This window comes from Phaethon lepturus, unplaced genomic scaffold, assembly GCF_000687285.1.
Source record: "Phaethon lepturus isolate BGI_N335 unplaced genomic scaffold, ASM68728v1 scaffold7678, whole genome shotgun sequence".
Lineage (NCBI taxonomy): Eukaryota > Metazoa > Chordata > Aves > Phaethontiformes > Phaethontidae > Phaethon > Phaethon lepturus.
Genome location: NW_010558215.1, coordinates 50,421 through 63,530, shown reverse-complemented (window position 1 = coordinate 63,530; position 13,110 = coordinate 50,421). Strand labels below are relative to the sequence as shown.

The 13,110-nt window shown below is 37.5% G+C and overlaps 1 protein-coding gene across 1 annotated transcript in view; it reads right to left on the bottom strand.

Annotated features, from left to right (window-relative positions):
- Positions 1 to 13,110, bottom strand: part of TDRD9 (tudor domain containing 9) — a 66,980-nt gene that overhangs the window by 21,018 nt on the left and 32,852 nt on the right. The window contains exons 12-20 of the mRNA XM_010292980.1: positions 12,543 to 12,600; positions 11,817 to 11,921; positions 9,767 to 9,864; positions 9,252 to 9,383; positions 7,615 to 7,777; positions 7,471 to 7,534; positions 6,941 to 7,004; positions 2,701 to 2,745; positions 1,746 to 1,799 (exon numbers count right to left, since the gene is read on the bottom strand). Coding sequence (XP_010291282.1) covers positions 1,746 to 1,799; positions 2,701 to 2,745; positions 6,941 to 7,004; positions 7,471 to 7,534; positions 7,615 to 7,777; positions 9,252 to 9,383; positions 9,767 to 9,864; positions 11,817 to 11,921; positions 12,543 to 12,600 — 783 coding nt within the window. The remainder of the gene's footprint in view (positions 1 to 1,745; positions 1,800 to 2,700; positions 2,746 to 6,940; positions 7,005 to 7,470; positions 7,535 to 7,614; positions 7,778 to 9,251; positions 9,384 to 9,766; positions 9,865 to 11,816; positions 11,922 to 12,542; positions 12,601 to 13,110) is intronic.

Genomic DNA, 13,110 nt, shown 5'->3' with positions numbered 1-13,110 from the left:
AGCTCTGTTCAGCAGACAACTGTGATGACTTTAAATGAGATCAAACTTATGCCCTACAGCAGAACATGCTCTGTTAAGCTTTCAGTCCTAAGCATTTCCAAGAAATTTCCATAAGCAGCTACTTATGGTCCTCTGACCACACAGTTGAATGCCTTCATTGTCCCAAATGATTTTGGAGCAAATGTAGAAAAGTACAGTCTGCTCAACTGCTTCATATCTACATTTTCCTTTCTGCTACTGGCAGTTTTAGGATACAAAGGACTCCTGTTATTTTCCTTATAGAACAACTACTATAATCAGAAACGAGCCTGTGTGGCTGCCTCAGTTTTGCAAATCCACTTTCACACAAGGGATTATAAGATTAGTACCTGAAAGTGTAGCAAATAAAAAACCCCAAAACTTCTTACGAAGTGTTAGTGTAGATGTCCAAACACCTGAACTATTAGGTCATGCACAACCTCTTCTTGAATTGCCTGAAATTAGGCCAACAGAACACCAGCTACCCAGGAGGCTATCCTATAAGACTGATCCTTCAGCTCTCCACTTTTACACAATTTGCTTTTTTTTCCTCATCTTTTTTTTCCTTAATATCCGAGACAGAAGCTAAAAAACTATTGGCATTTCTTATACAGATGGTTGGTTGCTTACTATAGAAAGCCTTCCCCTGCCTGCCCCAGTGCTTTTTGAACACAGGCCCTACACTGCTCATGCCAAAGGTATGACCCACTGAAATAATGAGCAAGGCCATGCTCTGCCAATCTCAGTTAGTCAAGAGTTTTACTTATTTCCCCTCTCAACATAACACAGTAAACTTGAAGCTCTTTGTTGATGCAGAGTTTTCATTAATTGCTGCAGTAATGTTAACAAAAAAGCCCCACAAATTTTCAAGCCCAGTCCTCATTATATAACTGTATTTGCTTAAAATTATCCTAAGACAAAAATTATGTAACAGCAGCAGTCACACCACAACCAATGTATCTGAAAATAATACTGAAGGTCTCTTAAAAAAAAGTTACAAATATGTTAAACATTAATAATTTCCCACCACAAAGTAGTGTGAAATTATTAACTATTTAATATTTGAGAGGTCTGGCTAAGAAGTTTATCCTAACAAAAGGAAGATTCCTTTTGCCTAAAAGCTAGCAGTCTGTTTCCAACCCCAACTTCTCAGCTAAGATAATACTGGATGTGCCACTCCTACAGGGTCCACCAAAACCATCTCTCCATAGTGTCAACTGTGGCAGTTAATAAGCTACTTAGAGTCCACCCATCCCAGGCATAGGTATTCTGCCTTATTAACATATAAATGATTATCTGAAGTCCATTCTTCACAAGAATGCACACTGGCCTTTGTTAACATTAGAATTATTTTCCTCACTTCTTTCCTTTCTTTGAAACAGTATAATATAAATGGAGTCTTCGCAAGCACTTGAGAGAAAAGAGAGGAGCAGAGGGGGAAATGCTGCCCTTATGTTTGCTCACTATGACCATAGTTAATAAAGTTTCTGTCTGATCTGTCTTAAATTGTACTTGAAGTCCCGGTATTCTTCGACAACTTTAAATAGTACCATCTCTCCTCCCCAAAAGAAACAAAACCTAAAAATTCAGTTTATTTAAAGAAAATATACATCGATAGATAGATAGATACATAATAGTACAGTAGGCAGTACAAATCTTAATACTTGTAGAAAATAAGGAAGGTTAAGTCCTTCTGCTTATAAAAGTCATTATCTATTTCATCATACCTCTCTGACTTTCTTGATATGAATACAATTTGATCGACCCCACTCAAGCTCTTCCTGGAAAAGAAAGTCAAAAATGCAAATGCAGGTATTGTTAGAAACTTGTTTCTTCTACTGCTGGTAAGCTTTCTGTCATTCTTCTGTGTAGACATAAACAGTAGTTATATACAGCGATGGAAGAATTTGATCTGATTTCACAGTATTATGACATGTATGAAAATAGAAGACAATTATATATTTGACTAATGAACTATACTTTGGTTACCACCACTGCAGCTATGGGTCATCTAAATTCTTCATATAAACCCAAAAGCCCAACTCCTCTGTTCTGCTACTACAGAATCTATTTCAAGATGGACACTCCTTCAAAAAAACCCCAGAACTTCTTTATCTGGATACATAACTGTCAGACAAATTCTGGCCACCTTGGCTACTCATTATAACTCAGTGTATGTTACGCACTAGTGTTCATAAAGCATGTTAAGCTCTGAAAGAAGCAGAGAAATAAAAAAGCTTTAATCTTATACATACAAAAGAAAGACTGGAGGCAGTTATTGTGCACATTCTACTCGTTTTTGTGACTGATGCACAAAGATCTTCCATCTTTCAGGGGGTGGGGGAAAAGATTTGTGTGTTTCTTTAAAAAAAAAAGACACACTTAGGCATACTAAAAATACTTCAACTACAGCTCACTTTCCCTTTTCAGCTGGGATTTCAAGCCCTCTGGCCACTGTTGATCCATTTGTGAAAGGAACTACATAAGGAATTACCTTCAAATACTCAGCACTGGATTAAAAAACTCATGTTCTCTCAAAGCCTATGCTTCTATTTACTTATGAAAAGTCGTAACTATTATAAAGGAGGATTGCTAGCAAAAATACCATACTAAGAATATAAAATACTCCAGTACTGAAGTCACCAACCTTGAACAGAAAAGAAGAAATAAAGTTTAACTAACCTTGGGATGTCTCAGCTCCCCTTTTTGTCTGCAGGCCTGCCATGCCTGAAAAAAGAAGTGGTGTAGTATTCAGGCACAAACTGTAGTACTTTAGTAATAATGATTACAAATATTAGTGTGACATTTAAGACTGAAGTTTTTTCCATACCTATACTGAAGATAATATTTTTAACACCAGTTTAAAAAACAGAGATGCCCTTGGGCTAACAGAAACTACAAATATTGAAGCACAAAAGAGTGTAAGGAAATCTGAATCACAGTAATTTACATTGGAGGAGACTTCTTCAGATCAATTGTTCCAACATCCCACACAGCAGGGCCAACATAGATCAGGTTTGTGAGGATCTTGTCATAAAACCCTGAATAACCTTGCTTGACCTCCTTGCTGAATCTCCTCTGAGCAGGAGATGGGACTACAGACCTCCTGAGTCCCTTTCCAGCCTTAATTATTTAATGATTCTAGTCTAATACAATGATTGCCTGGTTGGTTCCTAAGCAGATATAAATACTTCTCACTCTTATGAACAGTCTTACTCTATGTTGTTGAGGGCAAGAACTCTGGGTCTTCCTTTGCTCATATGCGAGCACACAAAGTGGTGCGGCTGCAAAGTGTAATTGTAAAAATGCATTACTGGAGGGCTGAAAGTGTGGCAGGGTTATAAAAGTTGTACCACAACATGCTAAAGAACAAGAATTGCTGTAGGAAGACAATTATTCTGCCTTCAAGTCAGCTCAGAGGTTATGGCATGTAATGCCACATCTACAGACTGAAAAGGAGTTTAAGCACTATGGGATGAATTGCAACTACATATACTGCCTCAAACTTGCCATCAGGTTCTGCAACTAAATTGGAAACATAGCATTTAGGTCACTGAACTTCTGGACATAGCTTAGAGATTCGTGATCCTGGCACATTCCAAAAGCAGACTGAGCATGTTATGTTCTAAGGCTTTAAAGGAGTAAGTCCTGATTTGTGTTGGGAGAGGTATAATAGCCACCTGACAGCACAGCAACATACAACAGGCTATCCACCTAGTTTTGAAAGGAGATGGACTGAGTATTAAAACACATGCAAACATTCATAAATAAATAGAACTACTTGGATGCTTTGATTTGATGCTGTAATAAAGCAGGCTACTTTCAGAAACTTTCTTTTCTCCTTGCTTTGAGACAAAACTAAGTGAACTGACTGATTCAGATGCAATTGACATGGATGTCTCCCAGAAAACAGGGCTAGAAAAGAAATTAACATACCCAGGATATTAATGAAAATAATTTCATTATTAGGCAGCAAATCTACAACAGATGCCTGCATAATCAGTTTCTTCTAGTTTGACAAGCAAGCCACCTCATAGTGCAATTTTCCGTCTTACTGTAGACACTATTAGCATAGTTCAACAGGCAGACTGCATTTCCCTATCTTGATTGAGGCTGTCTGATGTGCTGATTATAAATAATGCTTTTAACATCCACCACTTCCATACCCAAGACTGATAATATGTCAGAAAAATAAACTCCACTTTTTTGACATTTTTTCTTTTAAAACTCTCTATTTTTCAAATCATATCACTTAAACAAGGCTGATTAGCCTTTACTTCCCTGGATTCTCCTCCTTCTACTACCAAAGCTTTTGACGTTTTCCAATTCACCAAAAACTTTTCATAAGCAAGGGCTTAAGAAAGACATGCTAATGATTCACAGAACTTCAGCCTACCCTGAAAGAAATCTAATCTGAACCAGGGCCTTTGAAAATAAGTTCATTTCCTGTTATTTTCTAACACTCAGCCGTCAAACATAAAGCTTTCACATCACTCACACATAGAGATACTGCACAGGAAGCTCTGTTTGAATGTTTGCATTTATTCTCCAGGACAACATACTGGTTTATAGAAATATGACCTTCAGATTAATAGGACATGAGGGCAATGTAGTATACAGCAGAATAAGAGGAATTCAGCAAAGATGACACTTGAGCCTGAGGACCAGTGTGTACATGTGGCATATGTGCCCATGTGTGCTTCATAAAATTCTGACACCAGAGTACAGAAAAACAAGTCAGCTTTCATGGAAGTAAAGAGGCCACCATGCACAAAATGGAATAAACTACATCTGCAGCTGAAGATTTTAGAGTCTCCAGTCAATTATAGAGCACATCAGACCATCCATAACGTACAATATTGGATTCTGAATAGTAAGTTACTCTAGCAGAGTCTTCCCTATGTTGTAACTGGGGGGAATCGACCTCTGTCCGTGGTACTGGGTTACCAAACAGCCAAGCACACAGAAAAATCCTGTTTGGACAGAATAAAACATTACAGAGTCAAAGCTATGAAGTCTGGAGAAAGGACACCAAACTCATTCTGTGCTAGAATTCACCAGATGTGAATGTCCTTTGTTAAAAGGGAGCTACCAATATCACTGCATCTCTGGCATTTTATTTTTCGTTATTATAATAGAGAGATAAATGCCACAGAAAACTTGTAAATTTTTCAGCCCCTGACTAAAGTGGGCTTATGATAAACCAGAATTTCCTGCGATCATCAGTGGATTGCCCACACAAAAGCACAGTAGCAGGAAAACTACAGTAATTTTGGAAAAGATGGAGAGTCATCAGGTTATTAACATTCACTGCCTGAGACAAAACACCTCAGTCCTGCTTTAGGCTGATACTAACAATCATTTACAAACACTGCAAGCCTACACGGATAAATAAGCTGACCTGAAGCAAAACAGTACAGATAAGAGAGAAGAGGCAACCTTCTATCACATGTAGTGTAACTTCTTAGCTAGCAGAATGAAGCAAGTTCGTAACACACCAGCTCAGTGTGATTTTTGTATCAATCAGTATTCACATTAAGAATGTCCCCATGTAAATCTGTTCTTATTGAGTTGAAACATGACATCATCCACATGACTTATCTGGTGAAAGATGAGATTTTAGCAAAACAAGTAAGGAACACTCTAGAAAACCTAGAATATTTCTTACTGCAATTTTATCCTGATTGTTAATTGCATAAATTACAGCAGACAAGCTTACTGGTCTAGATAAATTAATAAATGCTTTATGAGGCTTATTTTTGAAAAAATAACCATATTTTAATTACTTAGATAATTAAATAATAATTATTTTATTATTTACAGCATTTAAACACCTCCAAGGTTGATGAAAAACATTGTGCCCCAAAACCCTGATATTTTCCTAAAATATTTTGGTTTATTAGGAAGCAGAACTTGGTATGATCGAAGACTTTCCTGAACCACTGAAGGCTGTATGTTCTCAGTAGCTGTAATTTGGAAGACATAGGTCTGCAGCAAATAGAAATTTCTTGCTGTCCACGACAGGGATTTTATCATCCCTCATAGAAAGGCTCAGAGACAATTTGGGAAGAAGTCTTGAAGCAGTGCAAATGCAGATCAAGTATTAAGACACAGGAAAATAAACCAAGCAGACCTTCAAGAGAAGCATGAGAAAGCACAGTGCTAGTAAATATTACAGTTCAGAAGAATTCCATCTCTTAAGATTTGTAACAGCTGCAGTGGGATCATCAGCAGCACACAGAAAGCAAATATGCTACATTAGAAACTTGTTCAGCAGTTCAAGTTATTAATTCCAGAAACTTCATTCTGCTTACCAGTTAGCCATCGCTTGTTCTGTTGGAGGCAATGAGACATCAATTCTATACTTGCTGGAATGACATAGGTAAACCTTCCTGGACTGGAAAGAATCTGCCTCCCCATGTAAAACAGCTCCTTTATTGAAAGGATCACAGGGGGTCAAGGGAACCTGAGCCTCTAGTTCCTATCTTGTTCAAAATCTGCTCCTACTTTTAGGAAGCAGAAGACTGAGATAAGCAGCATACTCTCACTCTCCTCCACTCTTCATGCTGTTTTCCATCTGCTTAGTAGAACAAATACCTCAAAAGCCATAGGAGATTGGAAAATAGGGAATATACCCAGAAACCGAGCCTTGCAACCCATTTTTAACCATTTCTTGGCACCTTACTTTGGTACAAACTTGTGCAGCTCCTTCACAGTGGTAAAAATGAACTCATCAGAACTAGTAGTGTTATACAGTAGGACACAGCCTTTAAAAAGTATCAGTAAATAGCTAGGAGTAATGTGAAGGTTTTAACTTTTAACACCGTCAAAGCACAAATGCTGCACTGACCCTACAAAGGTGAGGAGCTCTGTTTTGGTCTATCAGATTTCACTGGAAGACAAGGTGGAAAAAAAGACTTACCTTAAAGGCATTCACAATTGCAATACAGTCACTCTTACTATTCCCAGCAAAAAACAGTTTGTTCCTGGATATAAAAACAAAAAGAATTATCAACAATTTTTTAAAAAAATATCAAATATATTATACAGCTCAGAATGCTACATCTTCCAGGACTTCAATAAGCAAGGTCAATACATTTATTGTAATTATTTGTTCTTATTCACATCTTCTTGCTGAAGGTAACTGTGTGAGCCAGATACCAAGGATTTTTTTTTTTTAATTCTTTTAAAAAACTACCACATGTTCACATCAGAAAGGCAAAGCTGAAGAATCAGGTCTTGTACTCAGAAAAGGATGACTTAGCTCTTTGATACTGATTCGTTCCCACAGAAACAGATTTCAGTATCTCTGCCCTGGAAAAGCTCCTTTTTGCACTACTTGGCACTTTGACAGAAAATTAGACTCATGACATGAAAAATTATATTTAGTGGTCAACTTAGTCCTGCGCCCCCAAATGTGCTCAGGAAGTTGTAAAACACCTAGGGTAATACCTGTATCCGTCGACATGCTGTTTGAAAGGTACTGCAAAAAAATTCCGCAAAGAGAGTGCTGCAGCTACAACAAAAACAAATCAAAATGAAAACCTGCAAATCACTCGTTTTCACAGAAATGTTCTCACATGATCTTTCAGTTACCTATAATAAGGCATTCTTCTAAGCACCCGAAGACATGCCCAAGGACTATCAATTTTCCAAGATGCAGATCCACTGGCAACTGTGCCAATACCTTTCCCAAGAAAGTCAGCTCACCATCATGTGGATTTTCTTCTGTTTGTACGCAAGCTGTAAGTGCTCCCAGCTAGAGAAATTAAAATGTATTCACTTTTAAAACTTGACAAAGTAATTAAGACCAGTTTGTAAGAAAACAAGACAAGAAGCAAGCAATTACTGCAAAGCCACATCAATTAGTATCAAAATTGTAATTAAGTGTAAGTTCTTAAATCAATTTTAAAAGCCTAGTGTTTCAAAACCAAAGCTTCTACTAAATATGCTGGCTATAGAATCAAGCTACTGTATACGAATATAATTTCTTACGCACTTTGGAGAAGTTTAATGCAATGAGTGTTCTACCCTGTCTCACCTTTATAATTGAAAAGCAAAATCACCAACCTCCTTGCACAGGCCAGATGAGGATCTTCAGGCTAAGCCCTATACATCATAAGGTGTAAGAGTGTGATTTTGCTACTTATTAATAAACAATTTCACTTACAGAGTTCAAGTTCTCTTATTTTTTTTCCATTCTCTTTGTATACAGAGGGTTAAAAGATGTCCGTAGTTGGACACCGAGTGAGAAGTAGACAGTGAGAAAACCACAGCAAAAGGGGTTAAAAGATGGACTTTTGGCCCGTGAGAACACCACCATTAGCACAGTGAGAAAAACAGGTAGCTGGGTGAGAAGTAGATAACAGGCCGGGTGAGAGAAACCAGATGGTTTCCCACAGAGATAAGAAAGTTGAACAATACTAGGGGAGGACGTGGAGGTAGGAATCCTTGCAACATCTTGCTATTGGCTTAAGCATGATTGATAATATGCCGTGTGTACAGAGCCTACGAACCAACAGACGGGATGGCTATGGTGTGTGCAGCGCGCCTGACCAGCGGGCACATGTGCCATATGCTCCCTATGCTGAGAGTCAGCAACAGAGGCATGTTTCGGCACTCGCTGGTCATGTGTGTCGAAACCCGCTCTCCTCTGCAAGTGTATAAATACTGGGATTTCCCGAAGAGCAGGGGGATCGGTGTACGGCAAGGCCATCGTTGCCTCCGTGGGGACATCCACGTAAAGCTAAAGCTGGCACCTACCAACTGCTGGGCTGAGCGCGCGGCACAGGACGACACAAGAATGTACGGATGGGCCATCTTCCGCAGTCCTCAGGTCGGTAAGACAATTGCTTTGCAAGATATCCTTAGTGTAACACATGCTTGTAGTCAATAAAATGCTTACTGTTTTTTCCTTGTAGTCTGTGCATATGTGTCTACCCTTCTCGGGAATCCTCAAAACCACCCTAAGACACTCCTTCACCAAAAGGTGCTAGTTCACAAACAGTATCATTACACTCTGATGAAATTATAATACTGTTTTAATGAAGTAACTGCAGAAAATATGCTGAAGAAGACAATAACCAAACAACCAAATGCAAGAGAAGATTCTCTACACATAGTTCCTATTTTGGGTTCCAATAAAGGCTTCTACTACTTTAAACACCAGGGAAAAAACACTTACACAGTACATTTTTATTACCTTGATTTTAACCCATTAAAAGAATGCCTACCTCTTTCAGCTGAAGTATGGTACGTTCAATGTCTCCTACACTGGGTGGAGAAAGAGCTGTTGCCAGCAAGGCTTTTGGTCCCCCCATATCAAGCTTTTTTATTTTTAAGACTGTAGCTCCCAATGGACAACGCTGAAGGGAAGACAATGTTATTGTCACACTTCCCATGGCAGGAAAGTAACAAAGTGTTTTACATGAAAAATAAGCTAAAGCTTACAATTTAGTAAAACCTGAAATTAATTTTCTGTAACTAAGGATATTTTTCTTTTGAACAGATTGCTTATTTCTAATCCATATCTGTTTTACCGCTATAATGCATCACCTTCAATGAAGAAAACTATGTGGACTGGTATTTGTCAGTTATTTATCAACTTGAATTCTGTTCAGTGTTACAGATACTAGTAACTACTCAAACCGTACACTGTCTTCAGGAAAAGTAAAGCAAAATTTTTTTTTTTGTCTCTTCTGTGACCACAAACATTAAAAAAATTCTTAATGTTCCCCAAAAGTCTTACCAGTATCTCAGGTACTGACTTCTCTGGAATAAAGTCTGTCCAGAAGTCCTTGTGTACAAGCCTATAACAATACCCTTTGGAAACACGTCCAGCACGACCTTTACATAAAAGAACACATCACTAATTTGTAAACTGCCAAAGTTTGAGGCTGTTCAAAACCCATCCATCTACAAGGCAGCTAAGCAGCATGCAACAGCTGATGCTGGAAGCTGACCAATATTTTGCTCTCTTGCAGCAGACAGGCCCAGAGGAGACATTCTCTCTATCCTTTCCTACCTAAGGATCAGATGAAATCATGTTGCTTTCACAGCAGCAGTAACTAAAAGAAGAGTTACTTAAGTATTTTACCCAAATACCTCTTTGACATAACTGGCCTCAAATCAGCATCTATCCTTCTCAGCTGAAAAGACACAGAATCATAGATCCCCTAGGTTAGAAAAGTCCTTTAAGATCATCAAGTCCAACCACTAACAGAGTGCTGCCAAGTCCACCACTAAACCATAACAGTAAGTGCCACATCTACAGATCAGTCCTTTCGGTGAAGAGATTTTTCCTAATATCCAATCTAAACCTCCCCTGGTGCAACTTGAGGCCGTTTTGTCTTGTTTCATGTTACTTATTTCTTGTTACTTGGTAGAAGAGACCAACGCCCACCTTGCTACAACCTCCTTTGAGGCAGATGTAAGAGAGGGATAAGGTCTCCCCTGAGACTGCTTTTCTCCATATTAAACAACCCCAGTTCCCTCAGATGCTCCTCTAGACCCTTCACCAGTTTTGTTGCTCTTCTTTGGATGGGCTCCACCACCTCGATGTCCTTCTTGTAGTGAAGGGCCCAAAACTGAACACAATATTCAAGGTGCGGCCTCACCAGTACTGGGTACACGGGGACAATCACTTCCCTAGTCCTGCTGGCCACACTATTTCTGATACAAGCCAGGATGCTGTAGGCCAAATACTGCCCTAAAATACACTTCCTTAAAAGTCCTACCAAATCTAAATTTAATACAGATAAATGTCAATGCAAGTTTTCACATAACCCCAAGCTGAAGATTCTATAAGCAGAGTAAATACGCTTCATATTTGTATTTCTTTACGTAATAAGTATACTTGGATTTCCTATTTGACTCTACAGCTAGCAATGACCTTCTATATAAACAACTTCTACACCATGACAAACAGCTAAACACCTTTATGTTCTACTATTTACAGAAAACACACTGATTCAGAATGTCTATCTTCACGACTCCAAACACCATTCACTTCAACAAACTAAAGGGTACTCCACTCAGTGGGATACTCCACTGGAGATTTAGGCCTTATTTTTAAGTCATATGCATAAGTCCAAGTCTGCTATACAAAACACCAGTTGTATATTGGATGGTTCTCAAAACCTACACCAACCCAGAACCAAATGGAAATAAAGCTTTAATTGTGAAGTCCTCACAATATTTGAAAATACAGGTATTTTTATACCTAAAGATATAATTTATGAATTTATTTAGTAATCTTTTTCATCAAAACAAAATCATTTTGATATTTAAGACTATTGTCTTACTAGAAGAGCTGATATGAAATCTTATTTAACCTTGTGCTACCAACACTGGCCTACATTGGAGACATTGCTGTGGGTATTTCAACTGATTTAAGAGTGACAAATAGACATGGAAGTTTCTTTTACTACTGAAACTCACAAGTAGTTAACAAATACCTAGCAGTACATTATCTCCCCTTTTTAAAAATGGCTCGAGATAAAAAAATTACTATTAAATAACAAGGAATCCTTGTGAGTTTTACAGTCCATGAATTTTAGTATTTTTCAATAAAATACAAAACATTCCTCTGGAAAAATACTTGAACAAAACAAAACATTCAGGAATAGTGCTGAATCACATTCTAATATCCTGACATGGTAAGGAATTATGTTTTTGTATAAACTATTCATGACAAAAATAATCTGTGCTTTCTACTGTTAATAAAATCAAAACTAACATAGAATTATCCATGAAGGTTAGCTTCTAAAATCCCTTTCCATTACCTATCATCATCTTACCTTTTCTTTGATTACAGTTTGTTTTCGATGCCCAGCAAAGTCTCAAACTTTGGTAATTAGTTTCCTCATCACAAACCAAATTTCTAGTTAAGCAGAAATCTATCACTGCAATTACAAAAAAAAAATCTAGTATTATTACAAAACAATTTTTCCTCATGGCAGTGGAAAAAATACTGGTTGATTTTGTGTTATCAGAAAAGGAAAGTTTCAATTATTTGAAAACCAGTAAGGAGAACACGAGATTTATAAACGACCAGACAGGATACTCTGAATACTAACAAAATTGCAAATAGATTTTAACATAAATATAATAAAGTTAGTGCAGATGACAAGCATTAAGAGGCAATCATTTCTGCATTTAGACATTCTGTATGAGAATTTGCTTACTCTGACACAATTACTTCAAAATATAGTCAGAATGTGAATAAGAAGCTTAAGGTACTTGTGACATGAGGTCTGGTTCTGTTTGTTACTGCATTTAAAATTGTTTTTCCCCTCTCAAGTAAAGATTAAAATCAACACCCACTCAGTAGATCTAGTATTTGTTCATATATTCAGATTTAAAACTGTTCCCTGATGCAAAAGAAAGAATTCAACAACTGTCAAAATTAAACTGCAACAGCAACACTTTGTAAAACTGACATGTTAGAGAGATTTAGGCTAGCATGAGTAAGGAAAGCATTACAAATACAGTGTATACAGAACCACAAAATTTAGATGACTTACCATACTTAACATCAGGAACTGTTACAGAGCTCTCAGCTATGTTAGTAGATAGAATAATCTGAGTTTTGAAACAAAAAATGAGCAATGAATGCATGAAGAAAAAATTACTCCCATTAATGTTTCTACATGAAAAATCCAACTTGCTATGAAGAAATATAAATGTAACGCAACACAGTATTTCTGCTCTGCATATAAAAAAAGCAATATAGCACAAGAAATCTGGTATTGTCCTAAGATCAGAAAAGCATAATAAAATAGTACAGTATATGACAAAATAGATGAAGAATGGAAATATTTCCTTATGCCTTTGTCATAACAAAACATCACACTATTAGCAGTGATAAAGAAAACCAAGACACCAGCTAAAATGTGGGGTACAAAGCAGGTAAGAGACCCCCATACCGGAGGGCTACGTTGCTATGCAGTGCCACCAGCAGCACACAACTATCCTGCAGGTACAAGAATTGACATGCACAACCTATTCTGAAGGATAAACACAGTGTCACACAATAATTTAAGGATAACTTCCTGTTACTGCACTTCTCCTGAGGTCTAAATGCCAGTTAAA